At 47.5% G+C, this 17,830-nt stretch overlaps 1 protein-coding gene across 1 annotated transcript; it reads left to right on the top strand.

Moving 5' to 3' along the window:
• PEF1 (penta-EF-hand domain containing 1) lies at positions 1-15,559 on the top strand. The gene is made up of 5 exons (XM_053576082.1): positions 1-97; positions 10,100-10,382; positions 12,108-12,263; positions 12,765-12,908; positions 14,583-15,559. The coding sequence occupies exons 1-5, from the start codon at positions 74-76 to the stop codon at positions 14,810-14,812; spliced, it is 837 nt and encodes a 278-aa protein (XP_053432057.1). The 5' UTR covers positions 1-73; the 3' UTR covers positions 14,813-15,559.
• Positions 15,560-17,830: the final 2,271 nt, after the last annotated feature.

Genomic DNA, 17,830 nt, shown 5'->3' with positions numbered 1-17,830 from the left:
CCCCAGGCACGCGAGGGGTGGGTGTGAGAGCTAGAGGCCCCGCCCCTCGCGGACGTGTGACGTTAAAGTCGCCATGGCCAGCTACCCGTACGGGCAGGTGAGTGCGTGAGGGGCCCGTGAGTCCAGCTAGGGGCCCAGGCTTAGCTCTCACAGGCTTTTCTTTCTCTCCGCTTTCTTTGCGCCCTTACCACGCTGGGTTCGCTTCAGCACGACCTCGCACGAGCGAGAACAGAAAAGAGACTGTCGTCGCGCCTAGCTTACGTCACGCATGACTGAGTGTCCGGGAGGTCTTGTCGCACCCCCCTGATGTCGCGCACGCGAGGATATGGGGACCTTGGACCCCGCAGGTCCATGTAGGTCCCGGCATAGGCTCCACACCCCTCTCGAGTCTCCCGCGGGTTCCCTGACCGGGGTCATCAGCGCTGGACAGGATGTTCAGAGATTTGGTTCCATCAGTATCCTTTAGGGCTTCGGATAAAAATACAGCCTTCTGGATTTACCCCACACGTACTGCGTCAGAATAATCAGGAGACTCTGTGGTAGCAGCAGGCGCCCCAAGTGAGCTAGTTTGACCACTCATTTAGTCCAGCAATTCCATTTCACATAGAGAAACAATGAAACCCCAAGAAGACACAGAACTTACCCGAAGTTACCAGGCAGTTAGGCAGCAAAGCCAAGGTCAGAACCCGTGTTGTCTTCAGGTACCGCTTCCCCACTTGCCAGCCTATCTCAATTTAGCCAAGAACACTTCAGCAAGGTGATTTTATGGCCAGAATACTTTCTGAGGTGACAGTTTGGATTCAGGTAGATTCACGTCTTGGCTCCATCACCTAAATAGTTTTGATACCTTGAGCAAGCTGTTTTGCGTTTCTGAGTCGACGTTTCCTCCTCTAAAATGGAGCCAAATAATGGAGTCTGCCTCATAGAGCTATTATGAAGAGTAATGAGGTGATGTTTATTAAGCGTTTGGTACGTAGAAAGGTGTAACACATGTTGCCTTTTAGTGTTTTGTAGATTCCTATAAGGTGCTGGGGGAGACTCTCAAGCCCCCTCATTTTACAGAGGAGGAAACTGAAGCCCAGAGAGGGTGTCATGACTTGCCCAAGATTACACAGTGATTTACAAGATAAAACCCATGCAGGAAAAATTGGAAAACAAAATCAAGAGGGATATTACAGAGTGGTTGACTGAGTATAGTCACATGCCAAAGATGTGGTAAGAGTCCTTACAGGGAGTGTGGTTCTGTGCAGTTTACACAGTATTTGGACCTTTTTCCCAATCATAAAGGCCCTATAGTCATACAGGAATTATTACACCAAATTTACAGCTGCGGAACAAATCCAAAGAGGTTAAGTGGGTAGCTAAATCACACATAGCAAGTGAGGGTGAGGCCATGACTGGGACTCCTTTCATTGCATACTTAGCAGAAGTAGGAAAAAGAGAGGCCAGTGTGGGCTGGGGTTAGAAGGAAGTATAATGTAGCAGTGTTTCCCAAACTCCATTCCATTTGCTGAGTTTTGTGAAATATTAATAGAGATTATTAATAGAGGAGAATTTCTGTGTTAAATAAGTTTGGGAAATGCTTTAAATACAGATGAAAAGTTTGTTCACAGAGTATTTCAAAATTCTTAATTTGCTAACGTTGTAAATCTTCCAGGAAGGAATAAGATATCCAGTATCTCTTTTTTTTTTTCTTTTTTTGAGACAGAACCTCAAGCTGTCACCCCGGGTAGAGTACTGTGGCATCACAGCTCACAGCAACCTCCAACTCTTGGGCTTAAGGGATTCTCTTGCCTCTGCCTCCCAAATAGATGGGACTACAGACGCCTGCCACAACGCCCATCTATTTTTGTTGTTGTCGTTGTTGTTTTTGTTGTAGTTGTCATTGTTATTTGGTAGGCCTGGGCTGGATTTGAACCCACCAGCTCTGGTGTATGTGGCTGACACCTTAGCTGCTTGATGCTTGAGCTACAGGCGCCAAGCTGATATGCAGTATTTCTTTTTTTTTTTTTTTTTGTAGAGACAGAGTCTCACTGTACCGCCCTTGGGTAGAGTGCCGTGGCGTCACACGGCTCACAGCAACCTCTAACTCCTGGGCTTACGTGATTCTCTTGCCTCAGCCTCCAGAGCAGCTGGGACTACAGGCGCCCGCCACAACGCCCAGCTATTTTTTTTGTTGCAGTTTGGCCGGGGCTGGGTTTGAACCCGCCACCCTCGGCATATGGGGCTGGCGCCCCACTCATTGAGCCACAGGTGCCGCCCGATATGCAGTATTTCTTTCTTTCTTTTTTTTTTTTATTAAATCATAGCTGTGTACATTAATGCGATCACGGGGCACCATACACTGGTTTTATAGACCGTTCAATATTTCTTAAAATTTATTTAACTATAGAACTTCCTTCTCCCTCTTTTTTTCTTCTTTTTTAATGTCTGGTCATTTTTTGTGACACTAGTATTTCTGAGGAACACATTTTTGGGGGAACATTGCCATAGTTCATTGTTTCTCAGTGGTTGGGCTTCTAGCGTAGAATCACCTGAGAGCATGTTAAAAAAAGCAACACTTTTGAATGAATATATATATATATTTTTAAGACAAGAGTCTCAGTATGTCACCCTGGGTAGAGTGCCATGGCTTCACACCTCACAGTAACCTCAAACTCTTGGGCTTAAGTGATTCTCTTGCCTCAGCTTCCCAAGTAGCTGGGACTACAGGCACCCACCACAACACCCGGTTACTTTTGTTGTTGTTGTTGTAGTTGTCATTGTTATTTGACAGGCCCGGGCCGAGTCAAACCCGCCACCCACAGTGTATGTGGCCGGCACCCTAGCCGTTGAGCTGTAGGCTCTGAGCAAAAAAGCAACACTTTTGGTCCATCTCAGACCTATTCTGTGCTCAGGGATCTACATTTTAATGAGCTTTGAGAATAATTTGCATCTTAGAAGCAGTGACAGGTTAGACAGAACTGGACTAGAATCTTATTACTTAATAGTTGTATGCCCTTGGATAAACCATCTAAGGCAATGGTTCTCAGCCTGTGAGTTGTGACCCACAGGAACTATATTAAAGGGCCGAGGTGTTTGAGAAGGTTGAGAACCACTGATCTGAGGGCTCTGATCCTCAGTTTATTCACCTGTAAAAAAGGAAGAAGTAATAGCTGTGAGGGCTGAGAGGAAGATGAAATGCAATATGGCCTACAGGGAACTTAGCATATTGATAGTACATAACACATGCCAGTGCATAGTGGCAACTCTGTCTACTGTGCTTTTATTATGGCATGCTGCCTGGGCTATGCTTGGAGTGAAATACCAAAAAGAAGTACAGAGAGAAAAGCATCTGGATTAGAAGAAATGCCACCTTTTCCCCCACCATCCCCTTGTCCGCCTCCCGGTCCCAGGTGTTCTGAAAAGGAATGAGTCAGTGCTGTCTCCCCTCCACCCACTACATCGCCCTGGAGGATTCCAGTCTGTTGTTAGGAGTCGAAATTCCTGTAATTTTCCAATGCCTCCAGTCCAGGGTTCTCAAACATAGACTAGCTGTTGGAATAGTAAACCTCAAGCACCCTTTGGTCCTGTGAGGGAACCATCTTGATGGATTTCAGTGTCTAAGAGCTTTGTTTCTGTAGCCAGAAAGATTTGGCTTTAAATCCCTGCTCTGCCATTTCCTGGCAGGAAGTTTGTTACAAAAATCTGAGTCTCAGTATCTTCTTCTTTAGAATGGGATCATAACAGTACCTACCTCAGAGTTACTGTAAAGATCAAATGAGATAATCAGCATAAAGTGCTTGGTATGGTGTTTGGCGTGTAGTAAGTAATCCAATTGGAAGAGTAATGTAGATATGCAGATTGAAGAATCAGTATGATAAGTATTAAGCAAGAGCAAGTGTAAGGTACTAGGACAACACAGGAGGGATACTTAACTCAGTCTAGGGGTGCATAAAGATGTTGTAAAGTAGGTGATGTTTAAGCAAAAAGACTGAATCAGTAGGAGTTAGCAGGGTAAAGAAAGAAGTGGTATTCCAGTAATTGCACAAAGACCAGGAAGCAAGTTGGACACCTCAGTGTTTTGTAGGAGCTTTAAAATCAGTCTAGTTGTGATCTTCCTAGAGGAAAGGGGGGTAAAAAATGAGACCAGAAAGTTAAGCAAAAAAGTTAAAGGCCAGGTCCCAAAGGACCTTGTATACCTTTCTGGGAAGTGTGACTTACCCTAAGAGTAGCAAGGCAACCAGTGAAGAGTTTTATCCCATTTGTGCTTTGGAGCGACTACTGTGGGCATGGATTGTGGCAGGGAGACCAGTTTCAAAGCTATCAAAGTAATCTAGGCTAAAGAGAACCTGGTAAAGGTGGATTTGAGAAGCATTTGAGAGATAGAGTTGAGAAAACTTGGTACCCAATTGAGGTGACAGAGGGGAGGAAAGAAGAGGTTCCCAGGAGGACACTAAGGCTTTAGATTGGTGACTGGGTGGAAGGGCGATTCCATTCATTGACATGGGAACACAGAGGGAAGAATAAGTTTGGAGAGACTTGTCCAGAGGCTGTTGGATATGTGGGTCTGTAGCTCAGGAGAGATGAAAAGTGCAGAGAAAGATTTTGGAATGTCAGCACAGAGATGATAATTGAAGTTTTGGGGCAGTTCTCAGCTCATGGTTTATTGGTTGCATGTTTATTGGTTGCATGTTTTAATTGTTTGGGGAGGCTCCGCTGGTGAATGCTTGAACTATTCCTCTGTCTTGTGATTATTTAACCCCTTAGCTTGGGCCCCTGCATCCTCAGCAGGCCCTTACGGGTAGCTTTGGCACTTGCCTTTGCAATGCAGCCTCCTCTCTTCCTCACCCGGGCTCAGCTTCGAACAGTCTTTGATATCTCTGAGCCTCACAATAGTTTTGAGGTAAAAGATGAGCCCTCAGAACTGAAAGAAAATCCAGAACTTTCTGAGTGGCTTATTTGGGAGCGTGGGAGTGCAAGTAAAGATTCCAGGTGGTGTTGCAGAGATTCATTATTGCCTCAGAGGTTGGACTGAAGGATCTTTGGGGTGCTTCTAATATGCGGCTCTTGAACTGAGTCTAGGTGCTGGAGTGGAAAAAAGAATAGGATTCTTCTGAGACCCTCTTATTTCTGGCCTTGAAGGCTCTGAAAGATCACCTGCTTCCCCCTCCACCCCCATCTACTGCAGAAATTCGTCATACTTGACAGAAACATGTAGCACAATCCCTGGCACAGACACGTGCTAGGCACTCAATTACTGAGTGAGCAAACAGAAGGAGGTGGTGTAGAGTCACGCAGACCCTGTTTCGAATCCCAGCTCGCCCATTCTAGCTGCACGATCTCAAGCACATTATTAAGATCTCTGCACCTTAATTATCTTGCCTGTAAAATGGAGCTAATAGCGCTAACCTCACAGGACTGAGGGTCAGTGAAAGCTGACTGAACTTGAAGCACTAGGCAGAGCCTCAATAAGTGTTAATTACCTCTTCCCCAGTGTATCAAATGTAGCTTATTTGCACTCAGCCAGAGACCTAGAGATAATTTTCTGTGATGCTTTGGAAGTCATGGTTACTGAACACTTCCTGTCCTTCCTCCCTTCACAGTCTTGTTTTTATCAGTATTAAATACTCCTGGGAAAACTCTCAAAAGGGTTGGCAGCATGGAGTTAGTATAAAATAACAGGAAATCAGGGACTCTGGTTTTCATTTCTGGTCAGACCTGTACTACTAACAGTTCAGTGACCCTGGGAACCATTGCATCACTTTCCCCAAACTTCCTCTGCAACCTGGATTCTGCCTCAGTTAGTAGCTCACCTCCATCTTGTGCAAACTAGAAACCTGAGTCATCCTAAACACTCCCTCCTCACTCCCCCTCTATCCCTTTCCTAATCTAATTAGTTGCCAAGTCATGTCTAGTCTATCTCTGAAAAGCTTCAGAATCCATTCTGTTTTCTCCATCCACAAGTCTGCTGTCTGGTTCATGCCCTGCCTGCCCAGCACCTTGGCTGCTGCCTCCCCCACTAGCTCATCCTCCACACTGCCGCCAGTTACTTCTGAGAACAAGGTTACTTCTCTAAACAAGGCTATGATCACGTTTCTCCCCTATTAGAACCCTTTCTATGGTGCTCTGTTTTCTCCTGAAAAAGCCCAAACTCTTTAAGTGGTGTTCATTTGTTCAAATATTTACCAAGGCTTGCAGGTGCTGGGCACTGTGCTGAGCCCTAGGGTACCATGATGAATGAGGCCCAGTGTATGTCCTTGGGGAGCGTACTGTTGGATAGGGGAGACGCTAGACAGACAGAAACTACTGTTAGACACTGATAACTCACCAGCTAACTGAAATGCAGCAGGAGAGGTGCTTGGTCAAAGGCCTGCCTTTCTGCATCCCTGCTTTGCGTTCTTGCCACTGCTCTGTACTCACGCTGCCCATACAGTGCTTGCTCCTACATGTCTTGTGCCTTTGTCTTTCTCTTCCCTCTGGAGTATCCTACCCTGCCTTCCTTTGGGGGAATGCCTGTGTATTCTTCAAAGACTAACTCCAGTATCACTGCTACTTCCTCTAGGAACCATCTTTGACCCACTTCATGCATTGTTCATTTGATTATTTGTTTAAGACAGACTAAATGTCTCTGTCCATGCTTCTTCATAGCATGTAAGTAGATTGTTTTTGATGGTACTGATCATAAAGTATCATCATTATCTGTGGGCTTCTCAAGGGCAGGACCTCATCTAGTTCTGTGTCCCTGGGTCCACCACAGAACCTAGTACAATATTGTCATTATGTAAATTCTTGTTGACTGTAATAGCACTATACCTCAGTTTCTTCATCTGAAAAATAGACCTACCAAACATCTTCCTTTTTTTTTTTTTTTTTTCCTATTAGGAGACTATTAGCAAGATTCTGCCAGTAGTGTTTACATATGTGAAAATGGGTTGAGCTTTAATGCAGGCAGGCTTTAATGAGAGACAGAAAGGAGAAGGTTTAGTTGCTGCCAGACTGCCCCAGGTCCCTGGAATGTGACAGCAGGTAGGGCAGCAGACCTGCCTGGCAGTGCCTGCTTTGTTGGCCTGGGGACATTTCCCAGGTAGAAGTATTTTGCCTCAGGTACCCTTGGCCAGGTACAGTTTATGACTTTGCTTATAGGGCTTATAGCGGATCTGCTCCTTCCTGGCTTGGTGTCTAGTCTGTCCAGCCTGGGTGTGTCCAGACTTTGTGCAGAGTCCTCACCTCCTTTCCAGCCCACACTGGAATCCTCTGCTCTGTTGCTTAAGGAAAGAGCACTATAGCAGGAGACAGTAGGAGTCACTGGGTTGGGGGGTCCCATAAGGGGAATGGTCCAGGACAGCCTCTGCCTTCACCTTGCAGTAAGACTTGAGCAAGTCCCTTCCCCTTTCCTGGCCCTAGTTTTCTGTCGGTAAGATGAGGAAGTTAGGTTGAGTGACTGGCCTTCTGGGTACCTCTCCTGTCACACCACTACAATCCTGTTGAGAATCTTGTTCATTCTTTAAGTCCCAGTTCAAATGCTACTTTCTCATGGAATTCCTCCCTGATTTTACCCTCTTTCCTGTGCAGTCCCCAAGGCGCATGCCTTGTGTGTTCATTTTAAATGCCTCTTTCCTTACGCTGTTTGGTTGGATGTTACCAAGAGCATCTCTGTGCCTTTCCTGTGAGCTGTGAGCACCTCCAGATTGTTTCATGCTCCTTTATGCCCCCATATCCCGGAGTGTAGCTGACCAGGACTTTGCTGATAATAATAATTAATATAATTATAATAATAGCAGCTGTATTCATGTATGATTTATTGATCGTTTGCTTTATGCTAGACACTATTATAAAAACTAATTTTCTTATATTAGTGGTTTTCACACTGTCTTTATTGAGTCACTGTGAGGATTCTTCAGAGCCCCCTTAATCTATCAAGGGAGGAGGCCCCAGGCTTCAGCCAGAGCAGCTTTCTTTTATTAGTTTTATTTATTTGTCTTTTGTTTGTTTTTTTAGAGACAGAGTCTCATTTTGTCGCCCTCGGTAGAGTGCCATGGTTTCACAGTTCACAGCAACCTCCAGCTCTTGGGCTTAGGCGATTCTCTTGCCTCAGCCTCCCGAGTAGCTGGGACGCCTGCCACGATGCCTGGCAATTTTTTTGTTGCAGTTTGGCCGGGGCCGGGTTCGAACCCATATGGGGCTGGCACCTACTCACTGAGCCACAGGCGCCACCCCAGTTTTATTTTTTTAATCAAAAAATTCTTTAGCTAAAAATTAACAGAATTTTACTAGGTTATTTCTTGTAATCTGCAGAACAGTCCAGGGAGGAAGAGGTTATTATATTTTATTTATGAGGAAGCGGGTTCATAGAGATTAAGCCGCTTGTGCAGTTATGAACTCAGCTAGTGAGAGCAGTTTTGAATCAAAATCTGTCTGTGGGCTTGACGCCTGTAGCTCAAGCAGCTAATGTGCCAGCCACATACACCAGAGCTGATAGGTACAAATCCAGCCCTGGCCTGCCAAACAACAATGACGACTACAACCAAAAAATAGCCAGGCATTGTGGTGGGCACCTGTAGTCCCAGCTACTTGGGAGGCTGAGGCAAGAGAATCGCTTAAGCCCAGGAGTTGAAGGTTGCTGTGAACTGTGACGCCACGGCACTCTACCCAGGGCGACAGCTTGAGGCTTTGTCTCAAAAAAAAAAAAAAAAATCTGTCTGTGACTTCATTGTCTAGCTACTAGCTATGGCAGCTTCCAGGGAGGAAGAGCTCCCACGATGTGGAGATGGGAGGTAGCAGGGCCTACTTCCTGCCTTTCCCCCAAAAGCCTCTCTTCCTTGTATAAACAGGCCCTTTCAGATGAATATGAATTTGGTATTAGCCTTGAACCTATCAAACAGTAAGAAGAGAAAGCCCCAGGTCTCAGTGGCTAGACCACTGACGTGCCTCCAGGTTGAGGTAGATAATGTCTAGATGGTACCTTCCTAGATGGTTGCTCTCTGTGCCCTTGAGCTCCCCTATCTGTAGCTATGTTGGGATTGTGCTCTGCCAAACCCTGTGGGGTATATGGGGCTGGCGCCTACTCACCGAGCCACAGGCGCTGCTCCAGTTTTATTTTTTTAATCAAAAAATTCTTTAGCTAAAAATTAACAGAATTTTACTAGGTTTTGGGAGATGGAGCAGAATGTTTTGAGCCTCAGAGATCCCTGGCTGATGGCATGGGAAGATGGACAAGAGAGGGATGTCCCCATGTGTGCTCTAATGCACAAATACCATGGAGACCTGGGTTCTGGTCTGCATGCCTCCATACAGGATTTTTCTGGACTTGAGTTTTATCCTCTGTAAGAGGCTATTATTAATAGTTAATGTGTATGGAGTACTTACTCTGTGCCAGGCCCAGTGTCAAAACACCTTACATGACTGGTCTCATTTCCTTACATACCAACCTGGGAAGTAGTCACTATTGTTAGAACTATTTTACAGAAAAAGATACTGAGGCTTAGCGTGGATGAGTCATTAATTAGTCCAGTTAGTAAGTGGCAGAACCTAAACTTGAACTGATCCTTTTAATAGGGTCGCCCCTGCCTGGCTCACAAAGCCAGGAGTGAGGATAGGGAAATGTTTTTGCCTCATAGGGTAAGAAAGACATGCTTCAGATGAATCCATGCTGTGGATGCATCATTTGTGACTAATGAGGGTCAGGGTGTTGAACGGAGTCCACATTTGTGCTATGAATTCTGCAGATAGAGGTGGAGTGCCATAAGGTGGTCTTTTGGAATTCTATTTGATTCATTTGCCTGCTCATTCATACAATAAATATTTATCGAGCATCCATCCTGCACTGGGAATGGGGATAAAGTGGCAAACCAAACATGATCCCAGCCCTTGTGGAGCCCCTTGGTGTACAGAAGAGGGGAATCATGAAGGCAGCATTCCAGCCCTGATCCTGCAGGTCTTGACCTTGGGTAACTCATAGCTCCTGTAGTTTGCCCATCTGAGCAATGGGATCACATAATTCCAACCCTACCATAGGATCAGTTGAAAGAATGGCAGTGGAAGTGCTTTGTAGCTATAAAACACCATACTGTGGCTGGTTTCTGGCCTCCTCATTCTAACCGATTTCTTCTGCCTGCAGGGCTGCCCAGGAGCTGCAGGACAAGCCCCAGGAGGCCCTCCGGGTAGCTACTACCCTGGACCCCCCCTTGGTGGAGGGCAGTATGGCAGTGGGCTACCCCCTGGTGGTGGCTATGGGGGTCCTGCCCCTGGAGGGCCTTATGGACCACCAGCTGGTGGAGGGCCCTACGGACACCCCTCTGGAACTCCAGGGGGACCATATGGTGGTGCAGCCCCAGGAGGCCCCTATGGTCGACCACCTCCAAATTCTTATGGTGCCCAGCAACCTGGGCCTTATGGACAGGGTAAGTAGAGACTCTTGGATTCTGTCCTGTGGGTGTGTAGTCATCTTGGCCTCTACCACCTTAACATCTTTCTTCCAGCTTCAGCTTGCATCAGAGAATGAGAAGCTTTTCAGTTAGCTTCTCTGTGTTACCAACTACTCCAAAATGTCCTTGGCTTATAGCAGCAAGCATTTGTTTCCATGGCTTGCTCACGCTTATTTCCTCTTGCTTACATGTCAGCAGCTGTGGGCTGGCTGCCGAGTTTCTGTTCCACATGACTTTTTATTCCAGGATCCAGGAGGAAGGAGCAGCCACCCTATTTGGGACCTCTTGCCTTTGTGGCAGGAGAGCTAGCAGAAATGCACAGAGCCTCTTTTCTGAAGTTCTTTGTGTCTCGTGCACTCACATTCTTTTGGCCAAAGCAGATACCCTGGACAAGCCCGACATCAGTAGGGCAAGAGTGGATGCTCCTTTTGTGGAAGAGCTCTGCACACCACCAGCAATAGGAGAGGATACATAGTGCTCTCACAGGGAAGGGGAGATTAGCAAATAATTGGCGATAATAGTCTAGCATGGGGAGAAACCCAGTTTAAAGACCCCTTACTCTGTAAAATGTCTCAGACTACACACATTCCAGAGTCTCTGTGAAGAACTTTATCTTGTTTAATCATCACAACAACACTGGGAAATGGGATCATTTTAGAAAATAGGACATCAGTAGTCAGAAAATTATACATTTTGCCTAAGGCCATGCACAAGCTAGTAAGTAATCAGAGAGCCAGGATTTGAATCCAGGTCTGCTTTGATTCCAAAGCCTGAGTCTTTCTATACAAACCACACAGGCCACCCATGTTACTAAAACTCTCCTGCTTAGGAAGGACATTGCTGTTTTGGGAAGGTGGGTGGAACCTACCTGGATTTCCCATCCAAAGAGATCAAACTAGCCCTTCAGGTAAATCTTTTTCCCGCTGGCCTGGCTGGGCTTTGGGACTGGGCAGTGGTTTCTGTCTTTCACAACTGCTTATAGCTCTCTCTGAAACTTTCTTTCTTTTTTTTTTTTTTTGAGACAGAGTCTTACTCTGTCACCCTGGCTAGGGTACTGTGGCTTCGTAGCTCACAGAAACCTCAAACTCTTTGGCTTGAGCAATCCTCTTGCTTCAGCCTCTCAAGTAGCTGGGACTACAGGCGCCCACCACAACGCCTGGCTATTTTTTTTAGAGATGGTGTCTCACCCTTGCTCATACTGTCTTGAACTCACGACCTCAAGCAATCTACCCACCTCAGCTTCCTAGAGTGCTAGGATTACAAGTGTAAGCCACCACGCCAGCCTCTGATGCTTTCTTGTGTGAAGGAGCTCCATTTGTGAACAGTTAACTCAGTATTCTAACATAGACTTTTCTGCTTCTCTATTGTCATCAACCACCAGCTTACCTTTTCCAGAGAATTCTTGATATGCTGGAGGGATACAGGCTCTGTTCCATAGAAGCATAAAACCAAGTGGAGAAGTGACCAGAGCTCACAGAATAGAAATCAATTGCAGATACTCGTGACTCTCCACCAATGGCCCTCTTCCATCATAGTAAGGATGTCAGCTTGATGGAAGGCAGGTGTTAGGTGAATTTATGAGGTTTTGTAGGTAGGAAAAACTTACAGCCAGGGAGGTACCAAAGCTGGCCCTTCACAGCATTTTTGCCAAATGACCTTGAGACCTGGGTCTGACTCCCTGGTTCACACTCTTTCCTCCAGGTGGTGTCCCCCCCAGTGTGGATCCTGAGGCCTATTCCTGGTTCCAGTCAGTGGACTCTGATCACAGTGGCTACATCTCCATCAAAGAGCTGAAGCAGGCTCTGGTCAACTCCAACTGGTCCTCATTCAATGATGAGACATGCCTCATGATGATAAGTGAGTCTGCCTTCCCCTGGGCCTGAGCTGGGGCAGAGCCATCTGATGGGTGACAGAAGGTGGGTGGGCAGCCATTCTGAGGAGAAATCTTTTGGCTAAGGAGGATTTCAGGGAGGAACCTAGGTTCAAGGTGAGATCCCTTAAACTGAGAGCTCTTTCCCTTAGCACTCATCTGCCCTTGCTGAGTTAGACCTGAACTCACTTTTCCATTCTGTGGCATTCCCTCCCCTGGTAGGAAATGGCTGGGAGGGGTCAGCGTAGAGCAGGGTTTCAGTGCTCAGCTGCAGAGCCTACAGAGAAAATGCAGTTAGTTCTAGATGAGGTGGGGCTGAGGGTGGCCAGGGCAGGAGGCTGGTGCCTCCTTGATGTAGGTGTCTCAGGCCTGTGGTTCTGGAGGATCTCCTACTCCAGCCTGGGAGGGAGGGCTCCTTCAGTGTTACCCAGGACCCAGGGCTGTTAGTCTTGAAGTCTTCCTCCTTTACTTTCCCTCCTTCCCCTCAGACATGTTTGACAAGACCAAGTCTGGTCGCATGGATGTCTACGGTTTCTCAGCCCTGTGGAAATTCATCCAGCAGTGGAAGAACCTCTTTCAGCAGTACGACCGGGACCACTCGGGCTCCATTAGCCACATGGAGCTGCAGCAAGGTGAGGGCCCCAGCAGGAGCTTGGGGGTAGGGGTGGGGAGGGAAGGCAGGGTGGAGCCAGATGGTTCTCTTTTCTCCCTAAGACAGAACAGCAGGTTTTCTTCTCACTACCAGATGTCCACCTGCATCATCAAAGGCTGTCCTTAGTGCAGACCTACTCCCCCCACACCTCCTGTGACCTGGGCATTAAGTCATGATTCAGGGCAGGGCAAGGAGATACCTGGCTCCAGAATCAGGGCAGGACTCCTGGTGACAGGACTTCTGACAGTGGTGGGTGAGACAGCTCCAGTCGGCAGTAAGCCTTAGGGATGAACACTTGGCACCTTAGGGCCAGTGTGTGTGGCTTGGATGGCTCTTTCCTCCCTGGTTTCTAGTGTGTAGAATGGAAAGAGTTTCACATAGGAGCTCAGAAAGATGGGTTCTCCTGCCACCTCTGCAGTTCTTCCCAGCTTCGAGAATTTGAGGACTCTAATAAAAGTTACCGTTATGGAAGATGACTTGAGGCCATAGCCCCAGGTCTGGTTCCAGTTTGACTCTGTGGGGCTCCAGTCCACCGGTGAAATGATGGCTAATGAGATTATAAGAACCCCTAGGGAACTTGGTCACCCGGGAGGGGGAAAAGGCTCCCCAGAGAGTCCAGTTCCTTGCCTTGGCTGTGGATTTCAGTCAGACTAAGGAGGGAAGTCTACAGGCAGGGTGAGAGCACCACATCTGCCCCTGGTAAAGGGAGAGCTGACTGGTACTTTCACGGTCTCTTCTGCCAGCTTTTGTCATGGATGTTGGTAAGGGTGATACTAACAATAACAAAACTGATTTTTACCAAATGCTTGTTATATCCTAGGCACTGTAATAAGTACTTTTAATAGGTTTATATAATTCATTCTACCCAAGTACCAGGTACTATTTATTATTCCACACCCTTTGATGAAGGGATCCTTCATAAATAGTACCTGGTACAAGGGTAGAATGATTTATATCTACCTTTTACAGATGAGAAAACTGAGGTTTAGTTAACTTGCCCAAGGGCCCAAAAAGCGAATGGAGAGCTGAGATTTTAGCCTGAGCTGGCTATGCAGAGAAGAAGGAAGGAAGCATCCTGGTGGGGGACGGGGAGCGGCATGGAGGCTGTGGCATTGGAACTGCCTGGCAGCTTTGTCTGGGAGAGGGATGGTGACTTTATTAAAATAACCCTTACTGGTGCTTTTTATGTGCCAGGCATTGTGCTAAGGGCTAGTTAAGTGTCATCTGCATTTCAGAGCTGATAAGACAGATGACTAGTGTAGCTCAGCATCTTGCCCAGGGACTATCTAACTCCAGAGCAGGTCCTCATAACCTCTGTGCTGTGCTGCCTTTGATGCCTGCTCTGGGCAAGGTGGTCCTAGGGGGCTCTGGCTTCCTTTGGAAATGCAGATGAGTTGAAAGCCCCAACTGAATAGACAATGATGGAAATTTGGAAAAAGAAAGATGGGGGGTTGGGAGCCTTTCAGCTAAGAGGAGCATCCAGTTAGAGCTCCTGTTTTGCTTCTGACGTCTTGCTCAGGACTTCTCTGTCCTTTTTGTGCTCCTGAGCCTACCCCTTAAAGTCCCCCAAACTGCTGTGCTGTTGTGTTGCTGGCCAGCGGAGGTGCTCATGGCAGGTTGCTGCGTGTCTGCTCTGTATGCCCCTCTTCTCCAGCTCTGTCCCAGATGGGCTACAATCTGAGCCCCCAGTTCACCCAGCTCCTGGTTTCCCGCTACTGCCCACGCTCTGCCAATCCTGCCATGCAGCTCGACCGCTTCATTCAGGTGTGCACCCAGCTGCAGGTGCTGACTGAGGCCTTCCGGGAGAAGGACACAGCTGTACAGGGAAACATTCGGCTCAGCTTTGAGGACTTCGTCACCATGACAGCTTCCCGGATGCTATGACCCAGCCCATCTACAGAGAGTGGAACACACAAGAGACCTTTCTTTCTTGCCCCTTTAAAATGGAAGAAGCATGTGGACCTCTCTTCTTTTCCTCCCCCTTCTAAAAAAAAGATTTTCCTTTGTTTGATGCAGCACTATTCCCAAAGAGGGTTGGGAGCCCTGTATCATAGCCACCAAATAGTTAGCGGCCTCACCTAGGACAGGACCGGAAGTTGAATAGCACCGCCTTGCACCAGGAGCAGAGATGTGAGTCCTTATAATGGAGTTATTCTCTGGTCAGCTGGGCTCCTGCCTCTAGTTTTCCTTCCTCTGCCCTGATGCCAGTGGTAAGTGTTCATTGTGGCACCTGTGTTCCCTCACCCAGGCTGATCCAGATGAGCCTCTTTTCTCCAAAGTGGAATTTGACCAAGCATGTAAGATTAGCCCCTGGGACCACTAGCTTGGCTTCTGCCACATTTACACCCACAAGTCCTGTGTTAAATTCTAGCTGCGTGGGGTCTATCTCTGTGCAGGAGCTCGAACAGTCTGTTCCTGGGCATCTGTGGCCAGGCTACTGCCCTTTGCAGCGTGGACCCCCTCACTTACCTGCCATACTCTGCTTGGCTTCAGTCCCCAGGGGGCAGTTCTCATATCTCTCTGCCAATGCTTTGTTGTTGTTTTTTTGTTTGTTTTTTGTTTTTTGTCTTTTCATTTGTGGCCAAAAGTCCAGTGAAATTATAAGCTTCAATAAAAGGATGACACTCTGGAGTTCCAGTTTTCCACCATGACTTCCCAGCTACAAGGTTAGCCATTCATTCATTGATTTATTCCTTCATTGAATATTTAAATGCATACTATATACCAGCCTACATGGGGATGTGACCTATATGGGACTTATCTCATTTGCCAGCATGAAGTTGAAGTAAGGCTGCTGGCGTGGGTCCTGCCAGGTTGATTTCAGTGTGGCTTAGAGGTCTGTGCAATAAGCTGTGTTCCATAGCAGTTTGGGGCTGGCATTCTGGGCTGGAGGCAGCCACCCTAAACTTTTCACAGCATGGCCTTTTTATTGTCTCAGGCCCTAGTTTTATCTTCCAGACAAACTCCATTTATTAAGTCATAACTTTCCCCCCATTTTTATTAAGCACAGACATCTGTACTTGCCAGTCAGATCTTTAGATCAGCATGATATCTAGTCTACACCGAGTGTCTGTAATGAGCTGACAAAATTTCAATCAAAAGCCAAAGACACCAGACATTCTACTTTGCCAGGGGGCTTTATCATGGGTAATGTGTGATTATCCTTTGGCTTTTTGAGATGAAGATAAGAGCTCTGCAGCCCTAAGTAGGGCTCTCCTCCCTGCGGCGTGTGGTTGAGGAAGTAGCTATGACTGTTTTGCAGGTCAGTGAGGCTCAGCAGGCATGTTGGGCTGAGCCAGTTCAGCCCCATTCTTCTCTGGGCTGCTGTGTTGCTAGGAACCCAGAATTTGATGGAGTCCACCTCCCAGAGGCCTGCTCCCATCCAGAGCTAGAATCCCCTCCATGCCTTTCCTGTGATTTTGGCCTCTGCTTGCCATCCTCCAATGACAACATTTCCTCCTTGACTGGTGGAAACTTCTGATGTGCATTCTAAATCATGCTATCTTGAAAAATACTGCCCATTGGCTCTGGTTTTCTCTCGGGCCATGCAGGACTTCACATCAACCTTTCTGCTTACCCCTCTAGAACTCACCACTATATTCCCGCACATTCTCCCTTCCCTAGGCAGTTAGCGACAGGCTCTTCAGGAATCCCTGACTGAGCATCACTCCCCTTGGCATCCTGGTCACCTCCCCTGAATTTTCTCCAGTTCATCAGAGTCCACTGAAATGGTGGCTTAAGGCCTACCATGGGGCTGGGTTCAACCAGCAGAGTGAATAGAACTGAAGCCCTTAGAAGCTCCTGTTTCTTTGTTGCCATTGAATCCCAATAGTGCCAGTTGTAGCTGCTCACCTTGTACTCAGCTGGGCCTGAGGAGCCCAAGACCTGGCTTCATCTTGTGGGCATGGTTGGTTCTGAGCTTGGGGGCCGCCCTCAGCACCTCATTCTGCACACTGCAGTTCTAAGCTTGTCTACACCTGTGCCATCGGCTTTGGATTTAAGGCTGATGGGAGTGTGGAATGGGCAAGACAGCCAGTCCCTCCTGACCGCAACCACACCATCTACAGAGAGCTAGACTGGTGAGTCATACTTAGACCACACCTTCCACCTGCTCTGGGTAAAGCAGGGCGCCCAAGAGAAGTAGTGATGAAGCATTCCTGGGCTGGGGCCCTGGCAGCACCACAGTTCTGCCCCCCTTCTTGAGGGGTGAGGTCAGAGGGAGCCTGCAGCTCCATTAATCAAGTTAAGCAGGCCTTGTGGTGTGCACAGCAGAGTTGGCCTCTGCCAGCTGTCTCTGTTCCTCTCAGCAGAGCAGCACTCACCCTGTGCTCCACGTCCTGCTCTGGCAACAAGGATCAGGGCCTTGGGCAGCCCTATAATCATCTTGGTGGCAGACGGAGCACGTCTGTCCAAGTCTGTGGCTTTCTCTTTTTATCCTTTGAGTTCGTAGAAAATACATACTCTCCAAGAAGGTGAGGATAGAAGTAAATCTGTCTGTTAACCTGCTGTCTGCCCACCGTATCCCCCATCTCCCACCTTCCAGAGGCCACAGGGCCTGTGAGCAGATGTGTTAAGCCTTGAGATCCTGGCATCACATCATGGGCACAGCCTGAAGAGGCAGCACTGTGTGCTCTGAGGGCTATAAGTGCATCTGAATGGGGAATTGGGGAGGGTCAGCAAATAATAGCATTCCAGAGCCACCTTGTCTTCTCCCCTTCCCCCAGCTTTCCTACCTTCCTCCACTCCTAACCCCCAAGCAGCACAGATTTTGTGTAAGGACAAGGAAAGGGAACATTCAGTGCCAGGCTTTTAATTACAATTGCTTCAGGCTGCTGGCCTCCGTGCCAAATGGCCATGGAGAGTGTTTTATCACACCACAAAGCCAACAAGGTCCAGTCTATG

Source organism: Nycticebus coucang, chromosome 22, assembly GCF_027406575.1.
Source record: "Nycticebus coucang isolate mNycCou1 chromosome 22, mNycCou1.pri, whole genome shotgun sequence".
Taxonomy (NCBI): Eukaryota; Metazoa; Chordata; class Mammalia; order Primates; family Lorisidae; genus Nycticebus; species Nycticebus coucang.
This window is presented reverse-complemented; position numbering and strand designations above follow the sequence as displayed.